The 19,222-nt window shown below is 39.7% G+C and overlaps 1 protein-coding gene across 8 annotated transcripts in view; it reads left to right on the top strand.

Annotated features, from left to right (window-relative positions):
- ATP13A5 (ATPase 13A5) overlaps positions 1-19,222 on the top strand; it is a 103,542-nt gene that overhangs the window by 72,690 nt on the left and 11,630 nt on the right. For 6 of the 8 annotated variants that reach the window (XR_002828211.1, XR_002828213.1, XR_002828215.1 and 3 more), the window contains 4 exons: positions 1,332-1,441; positions 5,014-5,110; positions 7,103-7,175; positions 15,320-15,494. Coding sequence is in view for 2 of the 8 variants with exons in the window: in XM_006084915.3 (XP_006084977.1) it covers positions 1,332-1,441; positions 5,014-5,110; positions 7,103-7,175; positions 15,320-15,494; positions 17,793-17,995 (658 nt within the window). In the remaining 6 variants the exon portion in view is untranslated. Of the gene's footprint in view, positions 1-1,331; positions 1,442-5,013; positions 5,111-7,102; positions 7,176-15,319; positions 15,495-17,792; positions 17,996-18,061; positions 18,449-19,222 lie in introns of those variants that run through there. The other 2 variants (XM_006084915.3, XM_023750554.1) reach the window with 2 other exon arrangements.

The raw sequence follows: 19,222 nt of genomic DNA on the forward strand, positions 1-19,222 counted from the left end.
ACGAGAGAAACATTGACCAGTTGGCTCCTCCATGTTCCCTGACCAGAGATTGAACCCACATCCTAGTTAAGTGCCTTGACCAGGAACCAAACTTTTTGTTGTATGAGAGGACACTCCAATCAACTGAGCCACCTGGCCAGGGCTCAGTCTTTTTTTTTTAAGTATTTTCATTTGATATGTTTATAATTACTCTTAGAAATACAATATTTCTTTTCTTATTTTTAAAACTGAGTTGGCATTCAATATTATTTTCAGGTTAGTTTCAGGTGCACAACCCAGTGATTAGACATTTATATAATTTACTAAGTGATCCCCCTAATAATTCTAATAATTCTAGTACCTATATGACACCATACCTAGTTATTGCAATATTATTGATTATATTCTCTATGCTGTACTTTACATCCCCATGACTATTTTGTAGCTACCAATTTGTACATCTTAATCCCTTTACCTTTTTCACCTAGCTCTCCAGCCCTCCTCCCATCTTGGCAACCATCAGTTTTTTCTCTGTGTCTCTGAGTCTGTTTCTGTGAACAGTTTTCAGTCTTGATGAGAAATGAATTAGTCTTCATTTCAATGAGGCAACACATGTACTGGTATGAGTCATTGATGAGTGTGATCTAGTTCCTGTGTCCAGGGAAGATGCTGTATGCCCCATATTTTATTCCAGCAGTTAGCTGGTTGGCTGGGTCAGGAAGCCTAGGGAATGGTGGTGTTTGGATTTATTTTCCTATTGATCATCAAGATGACCTGTTAAGTGTAAGAACTGTGATAATAAATGTCTATCCAAATGCTGTCATTTTTTAAATAGATTTATTGAATGACTACTCCTATTTACTTATTACTAGGGGCCCGGTGCACAAATTCGTGCATGGATGGGTCCGGCCAACCTGCCCCAATCAAGGCCAATTGGGCCGGGCTGGCATGGGCAGTTGGCCGGCACGCCCCACCCCCTGGTCGAAGTCCCAGTTGAACTCCCAGTCAAACTCCTGGTCAAGGGGAAAATTTGCATATTAGCCTTTTATTATATAGGATGTCTATATTCCACAACCAATACAGAGACACACACACACACACACACACACACACACACACACACTCCATTCTTCTTCCTCTGAATCATTGTTTAATTGGCATCTCTTTAGTTGGTGAGTTAGTAGATCAGGGGAGAAAGGATATCCCAGGGGAAGGGACAACATAATCAGAAATCTAGGGGTGGAAGGGTGCAAAGTTATAAACTCTATAATGTTAAGAATAGCCTCATGGTGTTTAAGTGGTTAAAGCCTGGCCTGAGGAGTCATGGGTGTAACACGGATTTGTCATTCCAGGCTTTGAAAATGGCTCATGCGGGTATTTCCTTGTCAGAGCAGGAGGCATCTGTAGCCTCACCTTTCACCTCAAAAACAGCCAACATCGAGTGTGTGCCTCATCTCATCAAGTAAGCCACTTCTTCCTTTTGAACCCCCATGACTGATGGGCTCAGAGTCTGGCTCTAGGCAGAATTCAACTATAACTTAGTGATAATTGTCACAAGAGACATATGGGGAAAGTGCTATTGGAGCACCAAGCAAGGGAGCCGTTAGTGCTGCTTGAGAATGCTGGTAAAAGCCACAAAAAGGTGACTTTGGCTGAGCCTTAAAGGATAAATGGCTGTGTCATGTGGAGAGCTGAAAGCTAGAGTTGGTATTTAAAAAGTAATTGCTTTTCTTATTTCTCCTTTCCTTTATGTTGTACATTGGGAGCTTACTGGACCTTTCTCTCAGCAGTTGACAGGGTGAGGAAGCAGAAAGGGAACATTCCATCAGATAGCTTCCCCAAATAGTGTTATGTCCCCCCCAAAAAATTAGTGAACATCCAAAATGATTTCATAAAATACTTTTACAATTGATTGGCAATAGTTAGGGAGGGGAAGGAATGAAAAATGGTTTCTTTTCCCTTGCCTCTGTTCATTTCCGATGTCTTTACTCATATTTTAAATGTAGTTAAGAATAATACAATAGGTTCTATATTTGTACATAAGTCTTATTCTTCTGTTGCGGGGTAACTTTAAGTAACTTTCAGATCAATAGCCTTGAAGACATCATCAAATCTTGAGATATTCCCCAGGAAGTTCTCTGCCGTGTCCCTTGGTGCATCTGAATAGGCAGCTGCTGGCAGGAATCACTCACCTAAAGGCTCCAGGCTAGAAATTCCATGCCCCTGTCAGGAAGACAGCTAGACACTGGGTTGCTGCACCTGTGTCCTTCCACAGTCTCAAACATCATCACCTCCCCTGCCTCCTCTTTCTAACTCCCAGGTTCCCTGCTTCTGAGGACAATTTGGTTCTTAGAGTCCCTCATCCAGGCTCAGAAGCTCAGAATTCCTTCTACTCTTTCTTCTTCTTCACTCCTAGCCAACCTGGCATCATGTTTCACTGCTTTTGGAGGCTCTCTCCAAGCCTTTTTCTTGCTACCTCTAGTGCCTCACTCATTCGTGTCATGGCAACTACAAAACGAGAATGCTCAGGACCCTTGCCCTCATTCATGCTTTCCATCATCAACACAGCTCCTGGAGCTCTTTTTCAATATTGTGTTTGGAAATATGTGGGATTAAGAATGAGACAAAACCTTGCCCCGGAGGACTTACATCCCAGTGAAGAATATAGATAGATGGAGATATCCTCACAAAACAGAGGAACTTCTGCATGATAAGTGAGAGGTGCCCAATAAATTAGTTTTAAATAAATTAACATCCAACAATACAGTAACTTTCCTAGCAGTTTAGTATGATAGCTCTAGCCAGAGGGAAGGCATCAGCAGGAGAGCTGCAACTTAAAGGATGGACAGGATATCTGTGAAGAGAAAAGAGCTGGGAGGGGATTCCAGGTGGGGGAATGGAGAGCCATATTTAGGAATAGGGTTTTAATTGGAGAGTGCAGGGCCCCAATAGTCCAATTGTGCTGTGAGGATTCTCCTGTGGGAGTTGTGGAGGTGAAGCTGGAGCACCAGGTGCGGAGACCTTGCGTAGGGAGTTGAAACTCCAGGATGCTTGCACAAGGTGCCTGGTTGGTCCACCAAAAGGCAGTGGTATTTGAACTTCAGGTATTCTTTCTTACGCATGTGGCCTGATGCATTTATGAATGCAATAGACTGTTTTAAATTACAAGTCAGGATGCATGATTTCTCTAGTGGCAGATGGCTTAGTAAGACTTCAGGGTAGAAACTCTTTGCTTCTATATTTCATAGATTTATAAAAATTAGATGTGGTTCAGCTCTGTTAGGCTCATTGTACCCTCGCTCTCCTTGATGCATGCTTATTCCGGAGCAAACATCCTCTAGAGCAGTGGTCGGCAAACTGCGGCTCAGCAAACCGCGGCTTGCGAGCCACATGTGGCTCTTTGGCCCCTTCAGTGTGGCTCTTCCACAAAATACCGACTTCTGCACATGGGCCACGAAGTTTCAATCGCACTGTACGTGCGCGCCCGCACGTGGTATTTTGGGGAAGAGCCACACTGAAGGGGCCAAAGAGCCGCATGTGGCTCGCGAGCCGCAGTTTGCCGACCACGGCTCTAGAGGGACATGAGATACAGTTTTAGATGCATAAGTCCAGATCCATGGGTTTTCAATTTTTCCTTTTGAAACACTGTTGTAGTTCAAGTCCTTTACCTTATTCATTTCTTATCATTGTGCCTCACACTACGCTGGATGCATCAGAGCATTCATTACTGTTTGTGGAATGCATAAGTAAATGAATGAGCTGCTTAAGATTCATGCTGATTAGGAATAGCAGTAATTCTGGAGGTCCATGCAAACATCCTTTATTCTTTACTTGCCATGTTTTTTTGCACTTTCCTTTGAGTCTGAATCTTTTTTTTTAAAAAATATACACAATTACAGAAAATAAAGAATGGAATCACAAAATTTATATCAGAAGATGATCCAGGCATCACATGCTTGCCCCTTCTCAGCTTGTCTTCTGCCCCACTCACTGTGCTGAAAACAAATGGTGGTGCCTCATAGCCTGGAGGAAGATAGCTGCCCACAGCATCTTGGCCCATCTCCCTCCTGGCCTTTCTCATTTGCCTGAGGCAAGGTGGTTATTATTTAGCTTTTAGGTTTTTCCTTCCCTTGTCCCTGTTCTGTTGACAGTCTCTGAGCAGTGTAGGTGTCCCTGTCACTGGGATCTGGAAACAAAGAGGATGTGGGCTACCTCACTTGTGGATTGGCTTCTGCCTAAACAAGAGGAGGCTGCAGGAAGGGTTGTTTCCCAAGTTCCCACACCCCTATTGCACTACTGCCTCACCTGGTCTTCTTCAGCCTGTTATAATCCATCACCCCACCAAGCCTCAGTTAAAGGAGCAATAGCTCAAGCAGAATTTTTTAAGGGGAGGAATATTTACTTTTTAAGCTGCAATTTTTACTTCGTCTTTATCTCTTTTGATCTTCACACCAGCTCATATTATTACCCTGGGTTCGTCGTGGTGTATTGAAACCAACAAAACCTATTTTGTTTCAAATATTGGAGTCCCATCCACACTTCCTAAAATGTGAGAGCACCAGTACTTCAGCTCTCTGTCTCTAAGGGACTCTGAGGCACACACAGTTCAGTCCTCAGGAAGCAAGTGTTGTTCGGGTGCCACGAGTCACCGTGAAGTCAATGCTTGACATTTTCACCGTATCATAATGTATTGTATTTATAATGTACATGTTAATCTACCTAATTCACTGAAAGCTTGTTGAAAATACAGACTGAGCCTGATTTACTGATATCCTCTATGACTCTTAGCATAATTCTGGTACCTCATAAACTCTAAATAAAGGTGAGTTTATAAATTAATGAGTGAGGTAATGATGAAAGGAGAGAATGAATGAGTGAGTAATTAAATAAATAGTTGAAATAGTTGAGAGGGTGAATCAGTGGTTAAGTGAATGTATGTCAATAGCTATTAAAAATTAAACTCCTTTTGAAATATAAAAGAGAATGGAAGGTGTGTATCATGCATAATCAGTATTCTTATTTTTTCTTAAACAGAGAAGGCCGTGCTGCTCTGGTTTCATCCTTTGGGGTATTTAAATACTTGACCATGTACGGAATAATCCAGTTTATTGGTACATCACTGCTCTTTTGGGTATGAACCAAAATAATTTTTTCTAGTTCTAATTGCATTTACATCCCTGGTTTATTCTTGATGGGGTGCAGCTCCTACACAGGCTTTAATGTTTTATAAATAAATGACAATTCTCAAAATAGATGTCTATAAACTGGGAACTTGGCATAGCTGTGCATGAAACATGGAGCTAGAAATAAAGAGATGTGGCTCCGATTTGTAGGAGTGTTGTTTTTCTCGAGACACTTGACCTCTTCAAGCCTCTATTTCTTCCCGTGGATAATGAAGAAAGCTTCAGAGCAGCCTAAATATAACTCAGCAGGAAATGGATCAGTCACCAACTGTGGAATATTTTTGGCAAAAACTAAGAAGAGATCAAAAGAAAGAGAAGTTGTTGAATTTGACTTTGAAAGATTCAAAGGCTAGAAAAACTTCCATGCCCAAACTTTGTTTCTGAACCTGCCCAGAAATTACACATTTAGATGTGCCATTAGTAAAGGATGAGCAATTCTTTAAAAAATGACTTTCTAAATTAAATGATAAAAATAAACACTTAAGAATTAATTAGCTCTGTGGAAGAAATATGTTCAGGTTGAAAGGACACTTCATTAGTTCAGTCATAACTTGCTCTAAAGTAAAATGAGGCAACAGGTTCAGGAACCACTTCAGGTAGGGAATTAGTCTGCTGTTTTTCTGAGACATCTGAGAGGTGAATGAAAGGGCCATAGGACTCCAGCATCCACTACTAGCAAGGATCACATACACAGAGGGCTAAGGGGCAACTGGGTGCATAGAAACAAGACCTGGCTTAGGAGTCAGGAAGCCTAGATTCAAGTTTTTCCTCTATTACTAAGAACAAATTAGATCTTGTCCTTTGCCAAGCCTTTGTCTGCCTCTGGAAAGTTAAGGCTGGCTGCTTCCCAAAGCCCTCTGTAATTCTATATAAGCTGCTCCTAGAATAAAAACTGAAACTGCTTTTAAAAATTCCTCCCTATTTCATCTCACCCTGCATATATATCATTTTACCATTCTGTGCAGAAAATAAGGGCAAAAGATATGAGAAGGGCAAAGGAGACAGAAGAAGAATTATAGGATGAGAGGGACACTGATGAACCATTTGCATCCTCTCAAAAATAGGAAAGCAGAACTTCAGTCCCCAAGTCTCATGGATAGAGTTGGAACCCAGTCCATGCAGAAGCCATCCACTCTGATGCTCTAGACCTAAATTAGAAGGTCCCCCAAGGACCTGCACCTGGAAACTTCTGGGCCTTTTCACCCTGTAAGAGGCCAGAAATGTTTTTCATTTGCATATATCTGGTCTGTAAAGTAGTCAGAGTCAGATTATAATTTAGTGCTCATTCAATAGCTGTGTAGCAGATAAAGAGACCTACCTGGCTGCAGAAGGAATATTGCAAGGCAGGTTCCTAGAGACTGTTGACTCCTATTTAAATACTTCAACTCCATACATGTGAACATAAAGGAAGCTCTGTGTCTATATAAATCTCAGAAAGGCAGGTGTACCAGACTGAAGTTTGCAGTGGGCTCACTTGGGGTAGGAGCACTTGTTCAATTTGGGAAAGTGAAGGAACCCCCAAGAACACTATGGTGTAAACTCAAGCTACGAATAAAAATGGAGAGAAACCTGTTGAGTATTTCTTGGCCTTGATTTTAAATTTTAAGTTTGAAATTCCCAGGGAACTTTTAGGCTTCAATATATTATGTTAAAAATTCAACCATTCAGGCTGACACTATAGGTGCCAGAACTACTGTGGCCAGTAAGAGGGTGTTTCCCAACTGGCACACCCCCATTGCTAATATGGAATTAGGTAAAACACTGGGAAAACAGTGATCTGGTTTCATTCTCTCCAATAAGATGGTATAAACCTAAGGTAAGTCACTTTCTTCCTAAGGAGGAGAGAAAAGTAACAGTTGCCTCTTGACTATTTTCAAAAAGTGTTAGAAATGCTAAAATGGCAGAAGCAATAGTCATGCCCACTTTTCTTTCCTTTTCAGCAACTGCAACTCTTTGGGAATTACCAGTATATCGTGCAAGATATACCCATTACCTTGATGGTGTGTTTAACAAGTAAGCTCTTTAGTAAATAAACTATATTATTTGTATTTATCCATGACATTCTAGACATGTTCACACAAGTAAGAGCTTCAGAAAAAGATGCATCTCAACTACAAAAACCTCATCTCCTATGAATTTTTTTGAAAGTCGTATTTGGGGAAAATTGAGGCTTAGAGTCCTCAGACATGACATTAAATATCCTGAAAACAAATAGGTTTTAGCCTCATAAAATTGTCAATGTATTCTGAGCTCTTTGTAGGTTTGTGCCTTGTGCATAGAAAAATGTATAGGAAATCTAGAAAGGGAATCCTTAAAGCCCAAAGGTTACTTTCCATTATTCAGCTATGCTTCATGTTGACGTGAAACCAGATTCTTGCTTAGTCTTTGATGTGTGAGAACAAATGCTAGCATTTTATTCTCATGAAATTCTCTCAAAAGCAAGGTGTATGAATACAGCAGCTATTGCTCGTTTCCTTCCTTGCAGATGACACTGATACAGTATTTCTTATCAAAGAACTCAGGTTCGATATAACAATAAGTGAGAAAGGTGACTGCCTGAACAGAGTAAAGAAAAAGAATGATGCAGTCATCTCTTTTCCCTTGTTTAACAATGAAAGTGTTTTGAAAAATAACAGGTAAGACATCAGGCAGGGCAGGATATTAATAACTGTGTGACTTTCATGTTGAATCTTAAAACATAAAACTGATATTGAAGTCATTTATTATATCAATACAATGACAAAATTTATCAGTATCAGAGATGTAAGTAATATAAATTTTGATTCTTAGGATTGAAATGTCTATTCATAGCCCATAGAAATATTTTCTACACTAGAGGCCCGGTGCACGGGATTCATGCACTAGTGAGGGGTGTGGCCTGCAGGGATTGGCCCACTGTGAGAGCGCTACTCATCCCAGTCTGCTGAACGACTGTGGACCCACCCTCTGAGCAGCTGCTCCCTGGTCTGGCATTGTTGTGGAGGGGAGCACTAGCTTCTTCAGGGAACCCAGCTGGGACTGGGCCCAGGGACAATAGCACTGAGAGGTGGGGGAGTAAGCCTCAGTCCCACGGTAGCCACGAACCCGCCTCCCAGTCTTCAGGGTCAGCTCTGCGAGCCTGGCAGCAGCAGCAGCAGCGCTGCATGGCCTGCAGGCATCCAGAGGAGGTGTCAGGGAGGAAGGAGGAGGAGCCTGGGGCGAGGAGGCTATGATCACAGCCCGGGTTCCTGCCCATCGGCCCAGAATTTGCAGCGGGAGCAACTGCTCATCCCGGTCAGCCAAGTGATGCTCCCACTGTGGTAGCGCACTGACCACCAGGGGGCAGCTCCTGCATTGAGCGTCTGCCCCCTGGTGGTCAGTGTGTGTCATAGCGACTGGTCGACCGGTCGTTCTGGTCATTCTGCCTTTCAGTCACTGGGCTTTTATTATATAGGATGTTATTAATATTCACATGACAAGATATTTTTGAATTAATAATATTGCTTTGCAGTGTTGGATATTTTTAAGTAATTTACATGTTACTTATGAATATGGTCAGTGATGCCATAAAGGAAAAAGAACACCAAGAAGTTCCAAGAGGTATTCTAGCAGTCAGTAGCATGAAGGTGAAGGCCATTGCCATCCTCCACTGCTCCCTATCTCTGGAACTTCGGCAAATTATTTATAAAACAAATAACCTCCTCATAGAAAATGTCTTCATAGGGTTGTGAGAATCAGATAAAAGAATACATGTGAAGTAAAATAATATAATACCCCACATACTATGAGCACTTGTTACAAAATTAATATCACCATGTGCTTCTATATTCTTTTTCTTCTTTTGCAATGATGCTAATTTGGTGAGCCCTTGAAAAGAATTTGACTGTGTACAAGTAGACTGATTAGAAATCCAAAATATTGGGTGGTAGTCTTAGCCTTTCCTCAGAATGCCAGATGACCTTGAGTAAGTTATTTTGAGCTCTTACATATTTAATTTCATGATATTGGTTATGAATTTGACTCCCATGGCAGGGGGTATACTTTACTTTTTCTCATGGCAATATCCTGTTGATTTTCATGCCAGTTGGCCAGTTAGCCTCTCATCTCAGAATAGGCTCAGTGGGAAACTTGGAATGACTCAAGGCAGAATCATTGTTGCCAGTGGGAGAAAAAGTCTTAGAAGGGTAATAGATCAGAAGCATGATGTTCTATCAGAATGGCAGCACTTTATCCAAATATTATTCAACAAACATGTAGCTAGTTTAGTAAATGGGCTGGGCTCAAGGGGTAGCTGAGAAATGGAGTCAAGAAACAGCTATTTTTGTTTTATTTTTACCCTCTGCCTTTAGGCACTATTGCTTTCCCATCCCTATAAGCTCAGTTATCCCATAGGCAGATCATTTCCTGGTCAATTCCAATTATTAAGTGAACTCATCTTTAGTTATAAAACACCTAGGTATTGTAAATTAACATTTTGAGTTTTCATCTAATTCAGAGCTTTGCTTTCCCTATAGCAAGCCTGACCTATGGTTTAGAGCAAGCAGTAAGTGAGAAGGCCATGGTCTCTGCTTTCCTTGCAATGGTCTCTATTCACCTAAATTCAAAATCTGTTTCAGGGAATATGAGAGCAACAAGATCAAAGAACTTTTTACTTAAGCGGGAGTGTTGTAGTTGTCTCCTGACATGGCAGACATCTTCAGTTCAGGCAATGTGTAGGGGGCCCATGGGTGAGTTCTTGGGTTCTTCGGAGAGTTTCTGTGGATTGGTCTGGACTAGACCTCTGCTTGACATAGTGGTGCTCTCTCCTTCTGACTCCTCAGAATTCCTTTCAGCAACTGCCTTCTAGTGGCACATACCACAAAGCCTTTTTTTATTGCAGGGTCCTCTAGCCCCAGATGACTGCCTCACTGGGCAGATTCTTCTCAAGACACCTCTAATTTGGTTAATTCCTATAGTTTCTGTTTGTGCTATCTATTAGTAAACGATAAAGCTTGCTCTCAATGCTGCCCCCTCTCCCTTCCCTCTGATATTTCAACCTCAAAACCATTTCTCTTAGGGTGGTTCTTATGACCTTCACTTCTTTGGGTTAGGGTGATGCAGGAAAGAAAAACATAGTTCTTGCTCCTTCTAAAAATTCCCTTTTAAAAATCTCTTGATAATCTCTAGTTTTCTTTGATATAGTCTGTATATAGGTAATTGTGTGTGTACGGGGGTATGTTTGCATGCTTACAGTTGAAGGACCAATATGGATCTCACTTAGTAGGTACTATGGAATTATGGTAATGGGCTAATTTCTTTACAAAATGAAAAGCCCCTCACCATCCTCTTAGATATGTCCATCTCCTACTATGTGTTAGGCATGTACATGCCTGCTGTATAAAAGGCTGATCACTAAAGTTCAGAATTTAGTGGGGGATTCACATACATGAATGAATGAAATGCAAATCTAAAGTAGTGAGTGCCAGGAAACAAGAAGTTCAGAAAAAGCAGAGATTGCTTCTGATAATCTGAGATTAGGAAGGAGATAGTAATGGAGGATAGAGAGAGAGATGTTTAGGATGGCTTCATGGAAGAGATAGCATTTATAACAAAACAGGAAAGATAGATAGATTTCAAACATTATTTTACTAAAGGAAGGGAACAAAGTAGAACAAAACAACATGAGCAAGAGAGAGCAGACAAATATGGAGCATGAGATTTTCAATTTAACCACACTGTAGGACATTTGAAAAGAAACATCAAGAGATAAAATTTGAAAGATGAGTTGGGTCAGATCACAAAATCTTGACTACCAGGCTGAGAAATGTGGACATTCATCTGCAGGTGTTAAGAGTCATCGACGATTAAATGATCAACACAAAATCACTTTTACCAAGGACCCCTACATGTCCAAATTCCCAGGTTATGGTTTTGACCTTAAGCTTGAGTTAGTATGAGACAAAAGACAATACTATCACACATTTAATTTATTTATATGCTTACTTATCTATACACACCTGCTTTGGTTCCACAAGATTCTGAATCAACACACAAAGGCGCCTAATAAAACAAGATATAATACAGGAGTAGACAAAAGCAGATTTACAGTTGAATTGTGACAGTCTTTTTAGTTAATAAAGCTATTGTAATAATCATAATCTGCATGCCTTTTTGCATACAAATAACTGTAGTCCTACTTTTGCCCACCTGTGTATATTAAAGGGAAAATCCAGCAGAAAAGTAAGATGAAGTCAGGGAAGTCAATTAAAATAATATATGCCTTGAAGTCCAATTTGACTCTAATAGGCCTAGAAGTCCTATTGAAAGGAATTTGTCCTTGCTACACCTTTGTTCTCTTCAATAAGATACACTCAAATTAGATCAAGAAAATAGAGGAATATAATTCTAAAAAATCTGAGAACAGAAATTCAGAAGCACCTGGCCCCGAGGAGGGCCAGAACACCCAAGGCTGCTTTCTTAATTTCCAAGAGACCAACTTGTCTCTTTATTCTTCTTTCTTTTCTTACTGTTTTCATCTGACTTCTATTCATTCACCTTGCAAATGACCCTAAATGGTGACTCCTTTGAATCTCTATTTTCTTGATCAGTGATTCTCTCTCATTATTGATGTTTCTATCTCTCTCCTTCTCCCTTCCTCTCTGAAATCAATAAAAATATATACTTTAAAAAAAGAGAGAGGAGCATACCTACATTATATCCAAATGATGCTGAACAACTAAGATCTGTACCTTGAGAATAGGAATGAAAACTGCTAAGTTCTCCCATACAGCAGGCCCTGTGCTAGGTTCCGTAAGGTCAAAAAGTGGCATGAGACAGGTTGTGCCCCCTCAGGGAGCTCATAGTCTGCTGAGTGTATGTGTAAACAACTCAATTTAATGCAAGACACCTTCACCTTAGTGGCAATATGAGCAATATGTTGTGGAAACTCAGAGAAGGTAATGATTAATTCTGAATAAAATATATCATTCCTCTGCATGCACTCTGATAGCATATATCATCATCATCATCATCATTTTAAGGAAACCTGGACAATTCAAGGAAGCTTTTCTGGCTGCTGAGAAACAATACTGCTATCCAAGCTTGTATTTCATGGATCCGTTTTATCGTTTTTAATTCATGAGACCCACACCACTGCATTATGCTGTAGAGCAAAAAACGCTGAGTTTACATCATTCATACACTGTGGGTATTTAAACAAAGGACTCTACTTCTCTGAACCTCAGTTTCTTCACCTACAAACTAGGAGATAAAATACCTATTTTGTATTGCTTTTTGAGGAAATACTAGTAAAGATAACATGTACAAAACACTAACCTGGTCTCTGGAACCTGGTAGGAGTCCTAAAATGGTAGTCATTATTTTTAAATTTATCTATAGTCAGGTGTACAGAATCCTTGTCAGAAAGTATTAGGCGTTTCTAATTTGGAAAAAGTTAAAATATTCTTTATATAAGGGCTCCGAATCAATCAGTTATTGTCACATATGCTGCTTAACAAACTACCCTCAAAAGTCTTAGGCTTGCAACACCCACTCGTGGGTCTATAGGTTGATTGTCATTCAACATGCATATAGGTGGGCTCAGCTAAGCCATTCTGCTTTAGAATGTAGGTGAGTTGGTCTTGGTCCAGGCTATGTGTTTGATTCATGTCTGCTCCATATTTTTCATCCTGGGGCCAGGCTGAATGAGCAGACCTAGGCATGTTCCCATTGCAGGTCACAGAGAGCAAGCCCAGCTGTGCAAGAAGGCCTCAGACCTCTTATGACATTTCTTTGGTCAGATAAAATCACTCAGGGAAACCAAAATTAAGGAGTGGTAAAGTCTGCTTTTCCCAGATGAGACCAATACTTCAATCTATCTTAGTCTCTGTATAAAAAGAAATGCCAGAAACCCAATGTGCATCTGAGAAAGAGAAGTCCAAAGTGGGAAAAGTCAGGTGCACAGGTGCAATTACACCTCTTTTCATTACCCATGGCCTCTTTATGAACTCTGTGGCCACATTCTACCTTGCGTATTGAAGTGCAGTAAGAACTCCAAGCACTGCAGCCTCTGCCTTCTGTCTTCTTACACATGAAGGACAGTCTCCCTTCGCCTCTCCTCAGCTCTGACCACAGCCCACATTGTGTGTCCCTTTCTGTGTGCCCTTTAATGACTTCTCACGCCAGCTACCCAGATTTAGGCCAAACTTTGCTGGTGGAGGGCACAACCTCAACAAGGCTGTCCTTACTTCAGATACTAGCTTTAAGTTAGGGGGTTCCCATGCCACCTGCACTTCTGACCAGCTGGCTACAAATTTGGAGTTTCTCACCAACCTCTCAGATTCAGTAATTCGCATCAACATCTCACAGAACTCAGAAAAGTGCTACACATATGATTACAGTTTTGCTATAGCAAGTGGATACAAATCAGAACCAGTTAATGTGAGAGACTTAGAGGGAAAGATCTGGGAAGGGTCCCAAAGATGATAGTCCATTGTCCTCTCCGTGGGGAGTCAGTTTGCCTTATCCTCCTGGCAAATCAATGTGTGATAATATGCATAGGATAGGCAAGCATGGAAACACACCTGACCTCCCATGTGTGGAGTTTCCATGGCAGTTCCATTATTGAGGCATAATTGATTTAATCATTGGCCATGAAGTTGAACTCAATCCCAGCTCCTCTTCTCTCTCTGAAGATTAGCCTGATGTCAGGAGTTTAAAGTCCCAATTCTCCAATCACACAGCTGTTTTTTGGCATGCCAGATCCCATCCTGAGTCATCTCCTTAGCACAAACTCTCTTCAGGCCCACCATGAGTCATCTTGTTGGCATGAGCTATCAGGACTCACTATGAATAACAAAGATACTCCTATTGACTCAGAAAAATCCCAAGGATTTTAGAGGGTATATCCCAGGAAATGGGGTTAAAAGCCAACCCAATTCTTTATTCCAAGGGTTTTGAGATAACCTCCCAATAGCCTGGGACAAAGGCCAGACAAAATCTTTATTACACAATGCATCTATGTCTTCTATTAGACTGCAAGCTCTTTGATAGCAGATGAGAGTCCTTCTTCTCTGAATACCCCATAACTTCTAGCCCAGCACCCTCTTGGGGAAATATTGCTTAAATTGGTAAAGGCAAAGCCTTAGTCATAGAGCTTTAGAGTAAATGAGTTGGAAGAGCCTTTGGAGACCTTGTAGACATTCCAACACATTCATTTTATACAGAGAGTTTAAAATGATTACCCCAGAAAACACATCGAGCAAACTGAAAAACTACTTTAGAGTTTTATTATCCCAAACTGGACACCCAATGCCCATCACAAACCTAAGCATACACACTTTATTTTCTTCCTCACATCAAAGAAATCAGTGTTAAGTTATGAAAAGGGACAAGGTGACAGATATGAAGGCAAGAACTGAAACATGACTATGATATAAACCTTTAAATGTGATGTATCTAATTTCTGACCTTCCCATGCTTCTTTCCTGCTCTGCCCTAAGCAGTGCATTCCATTTTCATATATATATATACTTGTTAGAATGTGTGGCTTCTCAGGAGGATGTAGATACCATATTTTAACATTCTCATCTGGAAGCAAGATTTTTTTGTGAGCTCTATTTCCTAACTGAGTCTAATGTACTCTAGTAGTTCTCCATTGAGACACATTTCCAGGAGGGAACAGAGCACATCTCTAACATTTATCCTGATAGATAGAAATATTCAGAGAATATTTGCTGAATGAACAACAGAACAAATGCTTTTTAAAAAACTGTGCTACCCTATGAAGATTAGTCTACCTAGATGCTTTCTTACTCTCCTCCTCTTAACTCTCCACTTTTCCATCATTACTGAGAAGTAATAGGAATGCTTATGCATATGAAAGGCCATCCTTCTTCTCTTATATACCATTCCTGCTAAGTCTGGTTGTAGAGAAAATATTTGCCCCATGCAATATGGTAAATTTACTAATTACAGAACTTTTTAATCCATACTTTTCATTTCTGAAGGTAAAACCAAAGGAAAGAGGCAAAGCCTGATAGCATTGGATCTGCAACTGGACAATGTGCTTTCCTAGATATAAATTCTCAACTCACATGTGCTGAATCTGAGCCATAAGGCAAGACTCAAAATAATATGCATCTCAATCTTTTATTCTCAACAATGAAAGTGTAACTGGGAAAAATGCATTTCTCTTTCAGTGAGTTCAACTCATGCCTACCCAAAGCTGGCTCCATACCGACCAGCAGGACAGCTCCTCTCTCCCCCTTTGCTGCTCTCAGTCTTGTTGAATACCTGTTTCACCTGCATTGTGCAGATCTGTGCATTTCTCTTTGTGAAGCAGCAGCCCTGGTACTGTGAGGTCTACAGATACAGGTAATGGTTAGTTCCTTACTTTTCCTTTCCGAAGGTGATATGATGACTACCAATGACATTGTACAACTGGGTTTGAACTATACCCTAAAATTTTAATTAACAAAAGTTGTGTCCCCACACTGCAAAATACCAATGGTGAGATAGATCACAGAACACAGTTGATGGGTGGAGTCCTGTGGTGAGCCATGTGGAATGGATAGAACATTTTATATTGGTTATTGAGGTATAGATCTGACAGTTGGTTGGCTGAATTAACTCCCTGGTAGATTGGATATCATATAGACCAGAGGTGGGCAAGCTTTTCTTGTAGAGGGACAGATAGTAAATAGTTTTGGCTTTGTGGGCTAGATGGTCTCTGTTGCAACTACTCAACTCTGCTGTTAGAGTGAAAAAGCAGCCATAGACAGACAACATGTAAACAAGTGGATGTGACTATGTTCCATAGAACTTCATTCACAAAAACAGTTGGTGGGTTGGATTTGGTGAGTGGGCTGAAGCCAGCTGGCCCCTGATATGTAAGAGATTTGCTTAAATTACTTTGGGAAAATCTTTCCAATTCCCAGAGCTTTAATTTCTTTAACTATAGATTAAGGATTAGCTGAGGTGAACTATGCCATAGATGTTTAACTTATTTTTTCCAATAAAGCCTGCCTGGCCTCCAAAAGGAAAGGCAAGCCAAGTGCTGTTCTTTTTGAAGTCGGGCTTGTAGAAACTCTCCCTCACTCCACTGTGGTTGTGAAGGCATCAGAACTCCAGGAACCAGTGAAAGATAGTTTGAAAAGTACCAAATGATGTCTAAAGTTGTCATTTAGACCTCAAAGTCAGAAATTCAACTACTTGAAATATGGAAGTCATTTTTGTTTCAAAACCAGATTTCCCCCCAAATTGAAGTGCACATATTCAGAGAAGTAAAGGTCTGATGAAATCCAGGAAACAACATGGTGTAGGCAAAAGGATGATGGATGGGTAGTCCTGCCTCTATCATTAATTAGCTAAGTCATATTAGTCCTCAGCTTTCTTATCTGCAATGTAAGTATATTGAATTAGATATCCTAGTTTAGTGTTAAACTCTGTACTTCAACCCTTCTAGTTTATCCGTCCACTTTGTGCAAGAATGCTTTCTTAACTACTGATTGTCTCATTAATCTATTAAGCAACCTTTAACTCAACATCTCCTCTATGCAAAACACATTTTAGAACTCCAGGGAGCCAAGAATAATAAGACTTAAGTCTTGTATTTGAGGTCACAATTGGAAAAGAAAAGTTACTTATTAACAATTATAATAGTAAAAAGTTTCAAGCTGAATAAGAAAACTGTTGGAAACTGATTTGTGAGTTTGATACTGACAAAAATAAACATTGCGCAAAGCTCCATCAGAAGTGGGAAAGCCCATATCTTAAATATTTTTCTGAGCAAATGCTATGTGGCATCACTGTATTAGGTGCTAAGGATTTGTTGAAAATCTGAGTAAAACAAAATAAATAAAACCAAAAGGAAAACTCCATATTCAAGGAATTCTAATCCCAGGACTGGAAAATAAAAACATGTGAATGAATACTTGCAAAACAATACAGCACTAAGAGGGAAAAATGGGGGCACTGGTTATGCTGGCCAGCAAATGTAAAGACATTCAGAAGGAATAGCACATATGACCCCAGAGGTATGCAAATGTTGATTTTTTTTTGGGGGGGGGAGGGAATATTCCTATATGTTCAGAATATAAGGAGTCTATAAGAACTAGCAAAAGATAAGGCTGGAAAGATACATTGAGATCAGAGTCTGGAGGTCTTCTGGACCTGCCTAAGAAGTTTCAACTTAATTTATTGGCAAAACAAAGCCATAAACACTCATAAGCAGGAGAGTGTTATGTTCAAATCCTCTGGAAGAGCCTTTGGTTGTGTGAAGAGAGAGTGGGCAGATTCAAAATCAGGACTCAGCATACCCCATCTAGCCTGATCTTGGACGCTAAGCAGGGTCAGGCTTGGTTGGTACTTGGATGGGAGACCCACACACACATTTACTCTGAGACTGAATTAAAAGGAATTCCATAGAAAATGGCCACTCAAGCCCTTTCGATACAGATCACTTTTTCTAAATGGAGTGCTGCACAAAGAACAATCTTGACTTCCTCTGAATTTTATTTCTGTTTTGACATTGCAAGAGCTTTATGTCTTGGTAGTTATTGGCTAGAACAGTTTGAAAGCTGAGGTTCTGTGGTAGCGGTAAACTAATTTTTTCCCACCAGCTGGAGAGAAATGAAATAAAAAGCCCCATAAATGCTGGTGATTCTTTTGTAGAGAGTGCTTTCTGGACAACCAAAGTAATTTCTCAACAAATATGAGTTTGGGAAGAAACTGGACTGGAAATGCAACTCTGATTCCTGGTTCAATTTTAAGTTTTGAGAGTACCACACTGTGGCCCATCGGGACCATTAACTGTATCACAGTAGCATTTATCTTTTCTAAGGGAAAGCCATTTCGAAAACCCATCTACTCAAACTGTAAGTATATGAAGTTTACTTTTTCTTTTTGAATATTATTTTTCTCCTCTCCCTCCATCTCCCCAGAAGTGCAACTCACTGAGGTGATTGGCTGAGAGGGGAACCATTGCATTGATCTAAAATTGAGTACTAAATGGTAATTTTCATGGGTGGAAGAGCCCATGGGAGAAACCTGCTCATTGGCATGGAAGCACATGCACTATTGAATTGTCACATGAGTCCTGCCCTATTGTGAGCCTCAAGAAGGAACTTAAGTACCTACGTATATGTCAAAATATTCTGTAAAAGTCTTTCCAACCAAGTCAAATATAACCTTGTAATAACTTATAACATTGAGGAAGTTACTTTAACAATTCTGTGCATCTCTTTAATCACCAGTGAGGATGAACATGTATCCATGTTATTAGCCATTTCTTCCTTTCTGAATTTCATTTTCATTTTTATTAATTTGTTTCTATTGGGTTACTGTTATATTTCTTATTTATTTTGTATGAGCTGTTTATCCTTTGGGATTTTTTCCATTGCCTTTATGCACAATGTTTTCTCATTGCAAAATCAGATTATCATTTATTTAATTTTTTTAAAATTTCTTTTAATGCTTTTTAAAACCTAATGTTAATTTGGGATATGATTTAAAGTAGAGATCAAACTAGTTTATCCAATTAGTCCCTAGTTTTCCCAGCAGATTTTATTATTTAATATTTCTTTTAGTCACTTATTTCTCAACTCAGTGTAATGCCACCATTATCATAACTATATTCATGTATATATTTATGGTTTTCTCATATGCATAATTTATATTATGTAAATTTTAATATTATATTTATGTTATATACCAGGAGTTAGGAACATCCGGCCATGGGCCATATACTAGTAAGACCTGGGGAATCATTTGGTCTGGCCCTACCAAGGCATTAGGGGTGAGTTAATTAAATGTTTGACCAAATATAGCAAACTACTTTTTAATTTAATAATTTTGTATGGTCCACAAATGATATTATAAATATCCAAATGGCCCTTGGCAGAAAAAAGGTTCCCCACCTAGTTATACTATATATTAATTTTTATAAGACTACTATTTTCTATACTACCTGTTTTGTTTTATTGATATACCAGCCTATTCTTGATCTACCACTTGGCTTTAGAAATTAGACTTTTATATGTTTTTATAAGTAGTAAGGTTGGCGTATCCTTGTTACTCTTCATTTAAAAAATATTTATTACTTT

Source organism: Myotis lucifugus, unplaced genomic scaffold, assembly GCF_000147115.1.
Source record: "Myotis lucifugus unplaced genomic scaffold, Myoluc2.0 scaffold_14, whole genome shotgun sequence".
NCBI lineage: Eukaryota > Metazoa > Chordata > Mammalia > Chiroptera > Vespertilionidae > Myotis > Myotis lucifugus.